The sequence below is a fragment of the Amblyomma mixtum genome, chromosome 3 (genome assembly GCF_055824585.1).
Source record: "Amblyomma mixtum isolate Tamu chromosome 3, ASM5582458v1, whole genome shotgun sequence".
Taxonomy (NCBI): Eukaryota; Metazoa; Arthropoda; class Arachnida; order Ixodida; family Ixodidae; genus Amblyomma; species Amblyomma mixtum.
The window spans coordinates 221,703,466-221,722,448 of NC_143014.1; the positions used below are offsets into that span (position 1 = coordinate 221,703,466).

The 18,983-nt window shown below is 48.3% G+C and overlaps 1 protein-coding gene across 1 annotated transcript in view; it reads right to left on the reverse strand.

Annotated features, from left to right (window-relative positions):
- Positions 1-509: 509 nt before the first annotated feature.
- LOC149353764 (uncharacterized) overlaps positions 510-18,983 on the reverse strand; it is a 38,610-nt gene continuing 20,136 nt past the window's right edge. The window contains exon 2 of the mRNA XM_089577403.1: positions 510-593. Within this exon, the coding sequence (XP_089433529.1) occupies positions 531-593 (63 nt within the window). The 3' untranslated portion in view covers positions 510-530. The remainder of the gene's footprint in view (positions 594-18,983) is intronic.

The following is an 18,983-nucleotide window of genomic DNA, read 5'->3' on the forward strand; positions in this document are numbered from 1 at the left end:
AGAATTTTCATGCGTGGATTGTTTGATATAGTCAAACATTAAAAAGCTGATTCCGTTTACTGTTGCGAATGGCCAGCGGAGTAATAATACAGGACGCCGCGGACCGCGGCCCGGTGTTAGCCACTGCTGTTTTTTTTTTTTTTTAAGTTGTATCCTTCCATAGGTCGCCAAATCCTGTTCTGCTTTGAGGGTGAGTTGTCGGCTCTGGTCGCCGGCATTAGCCGGAATCAGGCCGCAACAGTGATTTTTTTTTTTTTTCCTCCTGTGCAGAATGAACCACGGCCCACTTGTGCGCGAGGCGGATGCTCTACCTCTACGCTACCGCTGCATCTAAGGGTTAATTGGAGAGAAAGAGGGCGAAAACTTTTAATTAGCGTAGAATAATTCGCAGGAGCCGTGTGGTCAGGGCCCCTAGTCCAGGGGTCCGCTGGCGGCAGCTCACTTGCGGACTAGCTGGATGATCCAGGCGTACTGGTCCAGGTTGTCGCTGGTCAGAGCCTCCTCCCGCTGCTCGTGTGACGGGTCTGGCACTATTGACGTTTTGTCCGGTTTGTCCTGGCATTCCCAAGATGCATGGTAGAGCGTGGGGCTTGCTGCGCACAAAGGACAGTAACTTGGGTATTGTGTGGGTCTTATCTTGTGTAAAAAATGGCAGTGGCTTAGTTCAGCTAGGCCAGGATATACCTAGCGAAAGCAGTTTTGTCTATTGACATTACGATAGCGACGTCGCATTTCGGCTGGCGAAGCGAGCGCAGGCGAGCTCAACGACGAGGCAAGCGCTGTGACGTCATACCAAACGGCGGCGGCGGCTCCGCGGCAAAGCGCGCGGTGTGACGTCAAGCCAGGTGGCGCGGCGAGCGCGCGGCGTCCGCCAGCTGCGGCGGTTGCTAGGCAACGGCTCAAGGTCCGTCTCTGTGCCTCCTCGGAGCACCGCCACAGCGAAATCGCATGCAAGTTCGTGGCCAATGTAGCTTTCGCTACAAAATGTGAAGACTTGGACGTGTGCTTGCTTGTATTCTCCTCCAGTCAATGGCATCCGAGGAAGACAGTTGTTTGGGTAATCGGAGAGTGATGAGAGAGACCTTGCCCTTTAGAGGCCCTAGTTATAAGCTGATGATGACTTTGATGAGACCCGGCCAGTAGGAGAAGAAGAAATCGTCCGATGCAAAGCTGTGAAAAGGGGGAGGGGCAGAGATGCCCGAAGATGGCAGCCGCCAGTTGATGTCCCCTCTGGATCATGTAGAGAGGAATTGAGTTGACGATGATTGCTGAAGGATGCTTGACGTCTTGCAGATTCGAATTGCTCAATCACATTGCAAGGGAACACTTCTGGAGAGGTTAACAATTAATAACACAACGGAAGATACAAGCAAGGAGAAAACATATTTACACTTGACTGACTCGTAGTTCTACGTGACGAAACCAGCCCTCGGTCTTGCCGAAACAGCTGGTTTTAAACCCTATGTCCCCGCCCTCGTTGGGGAGAATAACCAATCAGGTAACTGCACAAACATCCACCAATAAATTATTGATGAAAGGAAAACATCACCAATCAACAATTCGGAAAGGACAACACAACCAATCAATGATTGGGGAAAGAAGGTAACTCATCGCGGCAAACACTGTATACATGCATATGTCCGGATGACCCAAGTTCAGGGAAGGTCACTTCAACCCATCTGTTCAGCATCGTCCCTCTTCGTGCCTGCAGCTAGCGTGGCAATATCCTATTCACCGCGCTTCAAGCTGTCAACGCACGCCGCTGCAGACATGGGACAAAAGCCACGCACTGTGACACGGATCCGCCTCGCTGCAAGCACGTGCACCGCAGGATGTGACCTAATGAATCCGTCACTGAAGGGAGTTTAACCTTTCCCGTAATCCTCCGCTATCCAGCGCCCCCTTATCCTGCTGGGTAGCGAGTGACTCACCCCCTTCACTGCTGCTGTGCGGAGGGCACAAGAGAAATAACGTAATCGGCATTCCACTAACGCGAACCGGGTGCGGCAAACAATGTACAGCACCGCGAACTTCACTCCGCCCGTCCGATTGGACGTTCTCGAAGTGCAAGTACCCGACATGGGGACCTAGGGAAAGAAAGCCCTTTAAAAAACCGCGCGAACGGGGGGCAAAGGAGTGTGCAGGTGCAGCCAGGGGTACTGACGCCAAAGACCGGCCTCGCCAAGTGAGCCAGATATTCAGAACCACGAGGCAGCCTCAGTGCACCAAAATCCAATAGAGAAGGGTGGACAATATGGACGCCCAGACCAAGAATTATCCTACCAGCCAGCGGTGAGCAGGACTCCAGCTTTGCCCTTCCGGAGTAGCATTATATTGTTACGTAGCCGTTGGGGCTCGTAACCGAAACGCTTTAATGGTTGACGTGGACGGCACCGGAGAACAAGCCAAGAGCACCCAGAGGAAGCCGGAACCGATCTTCTTCTTCTTTCACTCGGCGGTGCACGCGACTTGCGAAGAGCAGCCGCCTAGTGGCTGCTTGTGGAAACGTATCATTACCCCCCTCCCTAAAAAAAAAAACATCGACCCGATGAATGCGCAAGAAAAGAAGGTAAGAAAAGCAGTTCACAAGAACATGGCAGAAAATAAGCAGTTAGTAAGCAAGGATGGTGCGAAAATGAACGGTCACAAGAAGCATGTGGTTATGGCGTGGCGGTAGGCTGCTAGCGGTGCTCGCGCGAAAAGTACGGCTTCATTCGCACGACGTGGACGACTTCGGGCTTCTGCTGGCGGCGATGAGAAGTAGAAGAGCCGTCTGGAAGAAGTTCGTATGTGACGTCACTGAGCTGACGGACCACTCTGTACGGACCGAAGTACTGCTTTAGCAGTTTCTCGGAAAGCCCTCGGCGTCGAATCGGAGTCCACACCCACACCATGTCGTCCGGTTCGAAGGTCACTACTCGGTGGCGGTGATTGTAACGCCGAGCGTCTCGGCCTTGCTGGTTCCGGATGCGCAGTCGCGCAAGCTGCCGTGCTTCTTCGGCGCGCTGAGTGAAGTCCTCGGTACCAGCTTCGGAGTCACGACCGTCATGGGGCAACATGGCCTCTAGCATGGTGGACACCTCGCGGCCATACAACAGAGAGAAGGGCGTCATGCGCGTTGTCTCTTGTTGTGCCGTATTGTACGCGAATGTGACGTACGGTAGGATGTCATTCCAAGACCGATGTTCAACGTCCACGTACATAGACAGCATGTCGGCGAGAGTTTTGTTGAGACGTTCGGTCAGGCCATTCGTCTGTGGATGGTAGGCGGTGGATTTGCGGTGGGTAGTGCCACTCAGCTGCATGACGGATTCCAGCAGCTTGGCCGTGAAAGCTGTGCCTCGGTCCGTTATGACAACTGACGGGGCGCCGTGCCTGAGGACGATGCGCTCGATGAAAAATTTCGCTGCTTCGGCTGCCGTGCCTCGTTCGAGGGCCTTTGTTTCAGCATATCGCGTGAGGTAATCGGTAGCGACTATTATCCACCGGTTGCCCGAGGAGGAAGTTGGAAAAGGGCCCAACAAGTCCATGCCAACCTGCTCGAATGGAAGTCTGGGCACTTGGACAGGCTGCAGTAAACCAGCTGGCCTTACAGACGGTATTTTCCGTCGCTGGCAATCATGGCACGTTCGTACATAGTGGCGCACTGCCGCCGCAAGTTTGGGCCAGTAAAAACTCTTTTGAATGCGAGCCAAAGTTCGAGCATAGCCGAGATGACCGGCGGTGGGCTCATCATGACATGCCTGCAAGACTTCGTCGCGGAGAGTGTCTGGCACGACGAGGAGATAATCCCTTCCCGTGGGAGAGAAGTTGATCTTGTAGAGCACGTCGTTTAGGAGACAAAACGAGGAGTGCGTTCTGGCGAAGGGACGGGGTACTTCCGTAGTACGGGCTTTCAGGAAGTCGATGAGTGGAGCGAGTCCCGGGTCCTCACGTTGGCGCTGCGAAACAGTGACTGTGTCGACAGTTGCGATAAGAGGGAAGTCGGGCTCTTCGTCTTCGTTCGCCGACTGGATAGGCGAACGGGACAAGCAGTCGGCGTCGTTGTGCTGGCGTCCGGACTTATACACGATGGTCATGTCGAACTCTTGTAGACGTAAACTCCAACGTGCAAGGCGTCCGGAGGGATCGCGCAAGTTCGTCAACCAGCAAAGAGAATGATGGTCGCTCACGACCTGGAAGCGGCGGCCATAAAGATACGGGCGAAATTTCATCACTGCCCAGACAACAGCGAGGCACTCTTTCTCGGTGGTGGAATAATTGGTTTCAGCACGAGACAAAGTCCGGCTAGCGTACGCGATGACTCGCTCAGCGCCATCCTGCCACTGTACGAGCACAGCGCCGAGGCCTACGTTGCTTGCATCCGTGTGAACCAGGGTCTCGGCATGGGCATCGAAGTGGGCAAGCACAGGCGTTGTTTGCAAGCGGTGCCGTAATTCATCGAATGCCTTTTGCTGTTCTTCTGTCCAGGCGAAGGTGACATCATCTCGGGTGAGACGCGTCAATGGGGCAGCAATTCGTGAAAAGTTTGCAATGAATCGGCGGTAATAGGCGCAGAGTCCCAAAAAACGCCGGACTGTCTTCTTGTCGGATGGAGTAGGGAAGTTGGCGACGGCTGCAGTTTTGGCGGGATCGGGCTGAACACCTCGACGGCTGACGACGTGGCCCAGGAACAGGAGCTCTTCGTAACCGAAGTGGCACTTTTCAGGTTTCAACGTGAGGCCGGCAGATCTTATAGCCCGTAGCACGGTGGAAAGGCGTTGGAGGTGTTCCTCGAACGTTGGGGAAAACACAATAACGTCGTCCAGATATACTAAACAAGTTTGCCATTTAAGGCCAGATAAGACTGCGTCCATCATTCGCTGGAATGTTGCTGGAGCGGAGCACAATCCAAACGGTAGGACCTTGAACTCGTATAGTCCATCCGGTGTGACAAACGCAGTCTTCTCACGGTCCCGTTCGTCTACTTCGATCTGCCAATAACCGCTTTTGAGATCGAGCGAGGAGAAGTAGCGCGCATGGCGCAGCCGGTCCAAGGAGTCATCAATGCGTGGTAGCGGGTAGACGTCTTTTTTTGTGACCTGGTTGAGTTTGCGGTAGTCAACACAGAATCTCAGACTGCCGTCTTTCTTCTTAACCAAGACGACAGGTGAAGCCCAGGGACTCCTCGATGGCTGTATGACACCGTCATTCAGCATTTCGTCTACCTGCTGAGCGATGACTTCGCGTTCCCGCGGTGACACTCGGTATGGGTTCTGTCGGACTGGTCGGATACGTTCGTCGGTTATTATGCGGTGCTTGGTGAGGGGCGTCTGCTTGACCGCGGAGGCAGACGAGAAACAGTCTTGAAACTGAGAGAGCAGCCCGACAAGTCGATCCTTCTCGGTAGGTGATAGAGCGGGGTTCACATCGAGGGCGAATTGGGCCGGTCGGCTGGCAGATGTCCCGGTCTGGAGTGCGATGCAATCAGAAGTTTCGGCGATATCTTCCAAGTAGGCGACCGTGGTCCCTTTGGCGATGCGTTGTCGCTCATTGCCGAAGTTGGTAAGGAGTACATCCGCGAGGCCGTTGGTCGGATGGACGATACCGCGGGCAACACAGACGCCGTGATGGAGCAGCAGCTCAGTGTTCTGTTCGGCCACCCCTGCAGCAGTCGACTGGTCGTCGCACCTGACGGTAACGAGAGTACATGAGCGTGGCGGCACGGTTACATCCGCGTCAAGGATGCGCAAAGGTGCGTGGCGTCGTTCGGCGTCTGCGGAAGTCGGTGCAGGCGGTGAAAACGTGACCAAACGGCGAGGAACGTTAATGACGGCACCATGCTGTCGTAAGAAGTCAAGGCCGAGGATGAGGTCCTTGCAACAGTTGGGCAGAATAACGAAAACCGCAACAAACACGGAGTCGGCAATGGTGACTCGTGCAGTGCAACGCCCTAAAGGTGTCATAAGGTGGCCACCAGCAGTACGAATTTGGGGTCCAGGCCATTCAGTCCGAACTTTTGCGAGCCGATCCGCGAAATTCTTGCTGATTATTGAGAAGTCTGCTCCTGTATCTACTAAAGCAGTCACTGGGTGCCCGTCAACAAGCACGGGAAGGTCGGCGCTAGCTGTGTCATTGGTATGAGGGAAGCTCGGAGTCACGGAATCACGCTGCGGCGGCGTCGCTGTCACGGAATCACGCTGCGTCGTCACGGGGGGGTCTTCGGGACGTCGGTTTCGTTTTTCAGCAACCTGCCCCCCTGAGGTCGCCGCCTTCAGTTTCCCCGGCGTGGGCTTGGCGATCGCCCCCTCAGCGTATCGCTGAAAGTACGACGGCTAGGTGACGAGTAGCGGACGGGAGAAGGTGACCGTTGGCGGCCGTTCGGTGAAGTCTGCTGGGCAGCAAGGTATTCCTCGATTTCCCGAGGTCGCTCACCGAACCGTGGGCGCGGGGCGTGACGTGAAAATCCCTGAAGCCCGAGTTCACGGTAGGGGCAGCGCCGATACAGGTGGCCGGCTTCCCCGCAGTGGAAGCAGAGCGGCCGCTGACGAGGAGTGCGCCAGATGTCGGCCTTCCGGACCGGTGGTTGCATGGCGAGTCCCTGCTGCGGTGGCCGCTGGTAGGAGGGTGGCGGCAGTACGGACGGCGGCTGCGAGTCGAACGGGATAGGCTGCGCGGGAGGCACCGCGGGCTGACGGACAGCTGCTGCATAACTCAGAGGGCGTGGCTCGGGCAGCAACTGAGGCGGTGCAAACGCTTGCCGGATCTCCTCGCGCACGACTTCAGTGAGGGCAGCGGGTGTGGGATCAGGCGAGATGATGTGGAGTTTCCGGAGCTCCTCGCGAACTACGTCTCGGATCAACTCTCGCAAAGAGGAATGTTCACTGGCGCTGCACGAAGCGGCCACTGAGCTGAAGGGCTGAACGTACGCAGACTCGTTTCGTCGGGAACGCTGCTGGAGGGCTCGCTCAATGAGGGTTGCTTCACTGATGAAGTCGGCAACGGTCTGGGGGGGATTCCGCACCAAACCAGCGAAAAGATGTTCTTTTACGCCCTGCATCAGGTGGCGCAACTTCGCGGCCTCCGTCATGTCGGGATCAGCCCGCCGACAAAGACGGGTCACGTCTTCGGCAAACATGGCGACGCTCTCGTTGGGCTTTTGGATACGGGCTTCCAGGAGGCGGCGCGCTCGGTCGCGGCGGTCGGGGCTGGAAAACGTATCGCGCAGCTGCTGGCGGAAGGCATCCCAGCTTTGAAGACCGGTCTCCCGGTTCTCGTACCAGGTTTTGGCGCCGTCTTCCAGCGCGAAGTATACGTTGCGCAGCTTCATGGCAGAACTCCACTGATTAAAGTTGGCCACACGTTCAAACTGTTCAAGCCAGTCGTCGACGTCTTCAGTAGGAGCGCCATGGAAACTCGCCGGTACACGGGGCTGCTGGAGGGTTAGATGAGGGGAACTCGCCTGCGCCATGGGATGAAGCTGAACGGGGCGGCGGTCGGGAAGGAGACCGAACTCTGGGGAGAGGCCGTGAACGCGGCGGCTGCTGCGATGAACGGGTGTAGACACCAGCGGGAGTCGGTCGGGACTCGCTGAACCGCTGCGAGAAGAGGTCCGGGACATGGGATCTTGAATGCACCTCCACCAGTGTTACGTAGCCGTTGGGGCTCGTAACCGAAACGCTTTAATGGTTGACGTGGACGGCACCGGAGAACAAGCCAAGAGCACCCAGAGGAAGCCGGAACCGATCTTCTTCTTCTTTCACTCGGCGGTGCACGCGACTTGCGAAGAGCAGCCGCCTAGTGGCTGCTTGTGGAAACGTATCAATATAATGTTTTGCCAGGACATCGCCTCATTGTCTCATTTCTCCTCGCCTCGATACGAGCCCTAAGGTGCGCCTCAATTTGTTGAGCTCAGATGAACCGCCGACAAGCGCGAACGTCACACCGGAATTCCTCTACGGCCGCAGTTGTTAACATCATCTGGGAACATCCCAGTATTCATGCACTTGCGGTTTGCACTCATACATTGTGTCTGAGAGAGCACATATTCGACACCTCACTCTTGCCCGCTGTCACTATTTCGCAATAGTTCCGACAGGAACGAACCCCGGTGGTTCCGCAGCATGGCTTAGAACCACACTACAGCGTGCCTCAGCGTTCGTAGCGCGCAGCTTCAATCCGGTAACGCTCATCAGTCAATATTACAAGGAATGTTAATAATCATTCATAAATTTTATTGGTGATATTGATTAGTGAGAGTGCTGGCTTCGAACTCCACTTCCTCCTGAGAATAGGAACCTGTTTTTTTAATACACGCGCAAGTCCCGAAGTTCGGGGCCGAGATAAGAGCTCCCTACTCCCTTACCGAAAAAAGTGCACACCAGCAAGCAACCAAAGAGCGAAAAAAAAAATAGATCTGTTATATCTCCTTGAGACACTGGCAGCCGATAAAAAAGTGTACTGGGACGGATAATGAACTTGCAAACAAATTTAAATGGGCAGCTAAGCTCAGTGTCAAATCTGCTTGAACTTTCTTGAAGTTCTTTTTTCGTTATATGTCTGTGCACCACACTGATTAGCCTGCGGTAATCATGTCAAACTATCTCAGTGCTTCAGTTCGTGGCGCTTTTTGTTTTGTTCCACTTTATGCCAGCAATTTGTAAGGGACCCTGTCAAGCTGTCTCCTGACAAGTTTTTTGTCCCTGTATTTCTCTCTATGGAATGCAAATAAATGCTTCATTTCACTGATACTATAGCAGGCCCGAGGACGTACAAAGTTCCTGCTTAGAGCAACTGAACGGAGATACAGCAGTGGTTTCTAATCTACTTAATTTGGTGTTTGTCTTTTTTATCTTGTCTTGCGAGTCGCGGATGACAGTTTCTTATGGATCACCCTTGCCGTTCCAGACAGCAGAAGAAGAGCTCGATGGGCGCGGCTGATGAAGAAGAGGAGATCGGTGAGTTGTCATAAAAAGTGACAAAAAAGGAAAGTGGGATGGAATATCCCCGCAACCGAGAGCCAAAGAGAGCAGAGAATAAAGAAAGTAAAAGCCAGCAAAACTTCGGACAAAAGGGAAACTTCGGCTCGCGATGAGCAAAGACGCGTCGGCTTCAAGGAGTGAACGAAAGAAAGAGAACAGGTCGGGGAAAGAAGCAGCAGCACTGCTCCTCGCTCTGCGATCTGACAAGCAGCTCGGCTTGGCGCTTGGCTTGGCTCGCGGTGGTGTAACCCGCTCTCCTCCTTGAGCGCCTCTCGTCTTCTGCTGCTGGGCGTCCCGAGCAGACGACGACGGCGCGAAGAAGGGGTGAACGACCTCTTCCACTATCTTTCTTTTCTTCGTTTTGCCTCAGCGTGCGTCAGGGCGGCCGGCAAGCAGGCAGGCAAGCGGGCAGGCCGCACTGCTTTTCTGAAGGCCCTTGCCTCACATCTCACCCTCTCCCAACTTTCCAGCTCTATATCCTTTGTCTATCCTCCTTTTTTTCCTTCTTGCTTGTCTCTTTGTATGCATCCTCGCCGCTTTCCTTCGCGGGCTTTCGGCCTGTCTGTCACTTCTCGCCGCCGGCATACCACCCTTTCCAAGGCAGTTGGGTTGCATGACTTCAACAACTGGAGCCCCCCCCCCCCCCCTCCCGACATCCTCGCGGTTTTTCTAGCTCTACCTACCCGGTCGTGCTTTGGCGCTCATTGGAGTACGCCGCGAGTTGGGAGCGAGGTCTCTTACACTTATTTATTAACCCAGCCCTGCCTGTTGTAAACACGTCCGAAATGCGGCGCGTTTCCGTATCAAACACGCACAGTCAAACACCCGACCTGAACGATGAGACCCATCCCGAGCACAGTTTCGCAGGCGAACCCTATCCAAGAAAGGGCCTGCGACTGCTTCCCTTTCCTCTCTTTCTCTTTTTTTTTTCATAATCAATTGCAACCCGTACTCTCCTTTCCCCTTCCTGCCTTCCTCTCGCCCTCTTTCCCTCACTAAGCGACGTCGTGAACGCCGGGGTTTTTTCCAACAATAAATAATCTCTCCCTCCCTCTCTCGGATGTGCTGTGGCACAACGCGTTCCTCTCCCCTCCCCTTTTTCTACCCTACACAGCCCGTGTACCCCCATAAGCCCGGCTTCGAACCCATTCCCCTCCCCCACCCTTCCCTTTGCCTCACCGACATCACGGCTTCGTCTTCTCTTTTTAGCTAGCACTCATGATGTATGCCTTCCTGTTTTCGTAAATTGGTGCCCTCCTCTAATCTCCCTCGGCAGAGACGTAATAGCTGCTATCGATTTCCCGCCGCCTCTATGCGGCATTCAAAAGAAAATGGAACATGCCTTCATAGCGAGCGCTTGAATGTATAGCGAAATTAAGCTTCTGTTTACAAGCCGAATATGATGAACTCGATCGCCGCCCTCTGCAAAGAAACAAAAATAGCTGAAGTGATTAAAGAAACAGGGAAGACGCGATCAAGAAACTTAATTAACGGTGATTACTCACCGCTCTAGTCTTTGGGTATTGCTTATAGTGCACGCGAAACAGTGCTCAACCTATGAGAAGGAGCGAAAATTCTCTGCGTGACTGCAGCGTGATGCAGCGTGACAGCGTTGTGAGTAGGGTAGGGTTTCGCCATGCAACCATTCGCACATCGTCCGAGTAACCTGAGCTGCTCAGTGGGTGACTGTTCAGTGGGTGACTGAGTGGGTGAATATCCTTCGTCCACATTTCTGATCAATACGGACACAGTTGAATGAATTTAAATAGCAGAAAGGAATCGTTCATTAGTTCCCCACATTTGTTCAATTTTGTTCCCATGGGTGTTCCTTTGAAACCTCATGGCGCAGCCGACAGGATCCGGATGTATACGACGATCCTGTCGGCTGCGCCATTATGGTAGGGTGCTACCTCCGTAAAAGCGAACCCAAGGCGCCATCAAGCTCTTTATCGCCGCTATCTTTCTTTCTTCGTCTGCTTATAAACGAATATGCATAGAGCTGTGAAATAAAATAACATGACATAAATAATAAAAGTAACAACACGTGAAATAAAATACTTAGCGCAACCTCGCGGGATTTTGCAGTTTATTCGAGTCGAAAGCCCATGCGGGCTAAACTTACAGCTTGACCGTTGTGTCCCGGACCAAAGAACACCCTTCTCATTCGTATGTTGCCCAACAGAATGGGCAATATGGTGTGAGAGGGAAGCAGGCATGAGAGGACAAGAGAAAAATGCAACACGTCTCAATACGCAGCAACTCTGGCGTTTTGAGGCATTCTGGGTACTGTGTGTTTCGTCAGCCCACGTTTCTCCGTAGATCCCGTACCACTCCCACTTTGCGACACAAATAAGTGTATTTGCAACATATTTTACTGGTGGGACTTTTATGCCATCTACTCCAGCAGCGACACTATTCGACAGACTTTTAATTATGTTATATATTTCAGTAGGTGTCGTTGGCACAAGCATAATAGATTCGAGTTGCTGCTCTGATACCAGACTGCATGTTTCATCACGAGCCTCTTAGATAGATAGATAGATAGATCTTTATTTAGACAACAAGGTCTCGGATGCAGGGGCAAAAGGCAGATGCACTCTGCCTGACGGGGCCCAAGCACCCGACACAATGCTCACGACAAGCGGCAAAAGAAGCAAGAGCTTCATACACTCTCATGACAAAAAACAACACATAATTATACAAGGTAAAAGTAGGAGGAAGGTGCATACTTTTGCAATGACATAATTAAAGTAAATATTTACAAGACACATCACAACAAGAAAAACACGAGAATTCAAAGAGTTGACGGAAAAACAGGGACATCAAGAATTTTAATCATTCGGGCGAGAAAGGAGGTAAGCTTTAGCATTTCTATTGAATGACTTTTGGGAAACAGATTTCTGAATAATTTCTATGGCCTGTGTATGTTTATTTAGAAGACTGGGAATTAGATATGAAAGCATTTCGGTTCCATAGTTAGTCCTTACAAATGGTACTCTGTAACTGACGTGCCTTAATTTATAAGGCGCGTCACTACTAGAGTTTAATTGAACATATTTAGTGGGATGAGGTTTGAAATCGTTAAACACATAAGAAAGCAGTTTCAACTCAAATAATTCATTGATTTTTAGAATAGAATGCTTAGTGAAATACAAACCTGTATGATCATTGTATGCAAGGTTTTCGACATATCGTATTGCTTTTTTCTGTAATGTTATCAGCCTCGTGAGGTTAGTTTTCGTTGTAGATCCCCAAACAAGTAAACAATAATGAAGATGTGATTGAATTAGGGTATAATATAACTGCCACTTCAGCCATTTCGGAACAAGGTCTCGAAGTTTATATAATACACATAATGACCTTGATATGCTGGCATGAATCTTATTAATATGCAGGGTCCAACTCAAGTGTTCTTCAAAGATTATGCCTAAAAATTTGTAGGAAGAAACACGCTCAATTACGCTATTTTTGAATGTAAGATTAATTTCACTGTTATCAGGCTTGTTACGTGCCTTAAATACAATAATCTTTGTTTTATTAACATTTAACTCTAGTTTATTTATATTCAACCATAAAGACAATTCTTGTAACCATGCATTTGCCTCAGCCTGAATATTACTAAGATGCATGCCAGAAAAAAATACACTGGTATCATCTGCATATAAAATTATTGTGGGAGTTCGAGGGATGGCTATTATATCGTTGATGTAAAGAATGAAAAATACTGGACCCAAAATAGACCCTTGTGGGACACCGTATATTAATTGACCAGGTTGTGATTGATGACCATTCAAACATGTATACTGAACGCGACCGGAAAGATAAGTACGGATCAGATTTAAGGCAACTCCTCGAATGCCGTAAAAAGGTAGCTTATAAAATAAAATATCATGTTTAACTGAATCAAATGCCTTCCTGAAATCTAAAAAAAGTCCAACTGTAAATTGTTTGTCATCCATATTAGAAAATATTTTTTCCTTTATACTAAGCAATGCCATTTCTGTTGACTTCTTCTCACGAAATCCGAACTGTTCGTTAACAAAAATTTGTCTGTAGTCAAAGAACTTACAGTCTGATTTTGATCAAATATTCCAGCAGTTTAGAAAACAAAGGGAGTACAGATATAGGTCTGTAGTTGTTTATATTGTCATAAGGGCCACCTTTGTGTAAAACAACCACTCTGGCAATTTTCATACCATCTGAAAAAATACCTTGAACTAACGCGTTGTTACATATATGCTGCAAGGGCAAGCTAATTAGATCGGCAGCAGCAATAATAGGCTCGGCCTTAATTTCATCTGCGCCTGCCGCAGTGGATTTGTCTAGGCTTCTAAGAAATGTGAATACTTCATGTTCGCTGCAAGGATTCAAGAATATGGAACTACCAATTGGAGAGGCAATATACTGAGCAATTTCATGATTTCTATCCTGCTTCTGAGATGATTCGCCAGAGGATAGGAAATGAGCATTAAACTTGTCTGCCAAAGCAGCGCCACTGTATTCAACACCATTGAATGTTAATGTGCTGGGAATATGGGTTGTCGCCCTTCCCATGAGGTCGCTCAAACAATCCCATATTTTCTTAGGGCAATTGGAGACTGCTGAAAATTTATTCTGATAATACTGTTTCTTAGCTTTTTTAATATCAGAGCCTAACTTATTTCTAAGTTTTTTGTATTCCTTAAGTATGACTGGATCTTTTGATTGGATGAATTTGTCAAAAAGCCTGTCACGGGTTTGAATTCGTCGATATAACTCTCTCGTAACCCACGGCTTTCGAGACTTTTTGTGAGTTTTTCCCACTGTCAAAGGAAATGCGGTATCATATTTGCTTTTTACTAACTGAAGAAAGATATTGTACGCTATACTAGGATTTAACTCATTGTAAACTTCGCTCCAGGCAGTGCTTTCCATCATGGATCTAAACCTAGCTAAGTTTTCTTGATTGAAACTGCGATATACTATCTGGAGAGTTGGTACTTGCTTCCTTTTTTTATCGCCCGAGGAAAAAAACAGAATATAGGCAGATGGTCGCTCAAATCAAATGTAAGCACACCTGATAGCACTCTTGATAACTCATGATTTGTAACACATAAATCTAATAATGAGTCCCTCTCTAAGGTTATTCTTGTTGGTGACTGAATAACATTGGTGCAGAGAAATGCATCAATGGTTTCACAAAAAAGACGTCGCGGGGAGCTGTTTGTCAAAAGATCAATGTTAAAGTCTCCAACCAAAACAACAGGGATATTTACGATACAAGCATATTCAAGAAGATCACGCACAAACTTGATAAATTCGGTACTTTCACTAGATGGGGGCCGATAAATGCAAGCGATCAGTGTTCCATGACATTTTATAGCAACCGATTCGTAGTGGGTATCGACAAGAGAAAAATCTGATAAAACTTCATAGTCAAGGTTTTCTTTAACATACAATGCGACGCCACCTCCTCTACGGTTTTCTCTGAACACGCCTTCAAACTTGTAGCCACGAAAGAAGATAACATCATTTTGATTTGTGAACCATGTTTCGGTGTACGCTAGTATATCAAATCTGTGATTCAGGGAATCCAAAGCTGATTGCATTTCAAAGTGCTTATTTTTTAGACTTCTAATATTCACATGAAAGACTGACATCCTGTCATTTTCGTGAACAAGACAACTGCGCACCGCAGAGTTAAAAGATAAAGCATTGTAGTAAAGAGGCTGTGTTTGTGATGCCATCAAAAAAAAAATAATGAAAAAAACTGATCAGTAAGGCGAAGTAGAGGCGGTGCCTGCTCAGATGATATTTTCCAGGTCAGCAACACACGCGATCCGTATTGCCGTTTCACCCTGGCACTTGCGTACAAAAAGCTTTCCATTACTGTGCCAAGCATATTCGTACTGCTTTTCTCTTCACACGAGCCTATGGTAATGAAATGTCTGTTCATTTCTTCAGCAACTTCCGTTACGGGAACTCGAACGCCGTCTTTGTAAATGTCTATTATGTCTAGTTGGTGGCGCTTTCTACCCATTACTTCGTTGACGATGTCCCATACTTTCCTAGAATCATTTTGTACATTTATAAACCTATTTTCATAATATGTGTTCTTGGCATTTCTTAAAACGGAATTTAATTGATTTCTAAGCTTCTTGAACTCCACAAATACGCTTGGATCTTTGCATCTTATAAATTCTTGGTACTTTTATTCTTTTGCGTTATTCTCTTATATAATTCCCGAGTGATCCATGGTTTCTTTATTTTCTTGCTCCTTGCTTCATACTCCTGCAATGGGAAGGCCGCGTTGTAACATCCAGAGAACTTCTTCAAGAAGGCGTTATAGGCCAGATTGGCGTTGGTTTCTTCATATACATCTTCCCACGATTCTAGGTCAATAAGTGCTCTAAACCTCTGAAGGCCCTCCTGGTTGATTGCACGGCACATAAACTTTCTAGGACGTAAGTCGCTTTCTATTGGTGAAGAAGTGAGGCAAAAAATTGGTATGTGATCACTAATATCATTGATTATAACTCCAGAAGTGACATGGCTGCATTACGTGTTCGTGATGCAAACATCTATCGAGGTAGTAGAACCGCAAGCAATCCGAGTGGGCAGTCGTATGGCATTAGTACAGGCATGAAGATTCAGGACATTTTGAAATTCTTGTTTTTCTGCATTTGTTGATATTGTATGTATATTTACATCACCAAGGATTAGGATGGACGAAGTTGAAGACTGAAGCAAAAAGAGTGCATCATCTAGGAAATTTAAAAATTTTGATATATTACTCGCTGGCGGTCTGTACAAAACGCGAATTGCAAAATTTGAGACCCTGACAAAAAGGCTTTCAACGTCGTCATCCATCCTTGTCAAGTCATCCATAGCTTGGAAATGCAAACTGTTCATCAGATAGAGCGCAACACCCCCACCTCTCTTCCCCTCTCTACTTAAGCTCATAGATTTGTATCCATCCATGTGGGGCGGTACATCCGTTTCAGACAGCCAGGTTTCAGTGAGTGCTAAGGCATGAAATTTCATTCTGAGTGAACCAAGAAGTAATTCGAAGTCATCTATCTTGTTTTTGATTCTTCTAGTGTATAAATGTAGTGCTGTGAATTTCCCCTGAAATTTTCAAATTTTGATTAGAAATTTTTTGTGTCATAATAACAGCAGTGTACATCGGTATCCTCATCCATAGATAGCGCCATTGCTGATGTCTTTCTTTATGTCTTGATTCAGTTTGAGATTTTTTCAACATCGGACAAGCTGGCGATGCGTACCACATCAGCTTCTTCGTCCTTCCTTGCAAGTATTCTTCCGCCAAGAGTCCACAAACTTCCATCCCATTTTATTCTTTTGAACGATTGCAGCGCGAATCAGTTCCTTGTTGAAGATGGTTAAATGCTCATTTATGAATATTTGTTTGCTGTCTCCAGCGTATTCCAAACCTTCTGTGGTGAGCTGCTTTTTTCTTGCCTTTTGCAGGATTTTGTCCCTCTTTGTTCGTTGCACAAAGCGCACGACAATGTTTTTCTCATCTGGTTTGAACGTAGGCACTCGGTGGCAAATGTCTATGTCTGAATCTGCAATAGGCTCATCCAGTAAGGCCCCGATTCTCTTAACAACGTCACATACGTCTCCGCTTTCTGGAACACCCCGTATCTCTAGATTATTCGACCTCTGGTATTGTTCCAGTTCTTCTAGCTTCTCACTCAGTCTGTGGTTTTCTGCTTTTTGTTCTTTATTCTCTTTGTGCAAATCCTGAAGCTCATTGCGCACCTCTTTCATTTCTTTCCGGAGTTCATTTACTCCATCGCAGGTGTCGCTACAATATTTGACGCCTTCCTTTAATGCCCTCAGGTCAGCTCTGAGCTCGCGTTTCATATCTTCCACCGATTTCGCGAGATCTTTCACTTCCTTACTCATTACGGAACGTTTTCGCATTGCACAATGACTTAATGGCACACCTAAACGTCAGCGAGAAAAGCAATGTACAAAAAATAGCAGTAATGTTGCTGTGTTCGGCAGCAGTGCGCAAGCAGTAACTTGTTTACAGAGTTATCAGAAACATGACACTTTCTCACCTGCACAGAATACAGAGCTGTTAGGTCCGTCGCTTATGTGCACCGCAGCCGAACTGAAGCTCGATGATTTGGGTAGGGTCCTTTTATAGATGAAGCTGGCACCGTCGTGTTCACATGTCCACTCGACGTTTGTTGTTCGCCGCCGCGGTGGCTCAGCGGCTATGGTGCTCGGCTGCTGACCCGAAAGACGTGGGTTCGATCCCGGCCGCGGCGGCTGGAATTTCTTTGGAGGAGAAATTCTAGAGGCCCGTGTACTGTGCGATGTCAGTGCACGTTAAAGAACCCCAGGTGGTCGAAATTTCCGGAGCCCTCCACTACGGCGTCTCTCATAGCCTTAGTCGCTTTGGGACGTTAAACCCCATAAACCAAACCAAACCAAACCAAACGTTTGTTGTTCATGACAATGCAGGTGGTTGTCTGGTCGATGTACTCGCTGACTATCAGTGATAATGAGGCACAGCTGAAGCTTGTCGCTGATGCTGCCAGATCCGGTGGACAGCGCCGCGCTTGCGCAGTGAAACCTCGTATCCCAGGAGCTGCACAGAATACAGAGCTGTTAGGTCCGTCGCTTATGCGCACCGCAGCCGAACTGCAGACCATCCTATGCAGACCATCCTACATTTGTCCTCAGTGCTCTAAAGAGCAAAACACAGGAAAAAATGATATTTTCTTTAGTTGCATTGATGAAAGCACTTTCTTTTCTGCATATTTTCAAGCATCGCATTTCAGCCTGCGCAGTATCAGTCCCTCTAATGTACAGTTTCGAAAAGGAGAACGCGATTGGCCAGGCTTCGTATTTTGTGCAGGCAATGTTTTACATGCCCTCTTTAGTCAGTTGGAGTAAATACTTATCTGGCAGCAACCTCAGAGCTGTCAGCCTCCATGTAAGCCTGTTAGTCCTCCTTCCTCCGCATCATCTGGGAGCAAACTCCGAAAAATGCCTCTCCCTTACCAGAGGCACAAACTATTTCAAGAGCAGATGCTGTTATAAGATTCATGATTGGTAGCATAGTAAAAACCAAATTTGTAGAGTCCTTTGGGCTAACCTGAAGCAGTAACACTCCAAACTAACGCAGAAGGGTTGAAGAGCGTCAAGTTTGCTCTGCGCACCGAGCAACACAGCAAGCCCCAAAATAAGCCTAGGAAGCTAAACAACTCGTAAAAAACGCAAAGATCAGTCCGTTGATGACCATGGATGTTCTGTCTCGGGAGCAAATTCATCCGCAAGTTTTGTAAAGCCGGAAAACATCGTAACGAAGTTACTTTTAACTCTAAGTTGATTTATCTCAAAACAAGAATTATTGTTTCAACAGTACCATTATTTTGAAAACGCAATAGACAGGGGGATAATGCATTGCCTGCATTTTATGTGATCACGTGGAAATATACTGAACCAGAATTAGGCACGAGTAATCGATTAGTTTGATTTTATAAAGAGAAACAACATTAAAAGTCACCCTAGATGTAGTCCTGGAGAAAAAAAGAAGCGTAAAAAATTGGCGTTATCATTCTGCTATATAGTTTTGGTTTAGTACAAAGAGCACAAATCACTTATAAGAACGACGTAAATATGTAGCCGCTAGCTTTATTTTTTATTAATAAAACTGTACCACAGCATGTCCTAAAATACATGGGAAGGGTAGGGCTTACCCTGTCTTTTAAGCACCACTATCACCACCAGCAGAGCTGAGCCGACTGCGACCGTGGTTTTCTATTAATTTATTAATAATTTCTTTTTGCGTCAGGCCTGGCTACTAGAGCCAAGAAATACTCTTAGCTGATCTCTTCATCTAACTCTCGGCCAACCCCGTTTACGTGTTTTTTTTTTCTGTCCGTAACCACTGTGACACTCTAATGAATCAACGGTCGACAATTCTGCGGTCTACGTGCCCTTCGGCATCCATATATTTTTTTTTCTGTTCAATTTCAGCCAGAATTGCTGCAACTTCCGTTT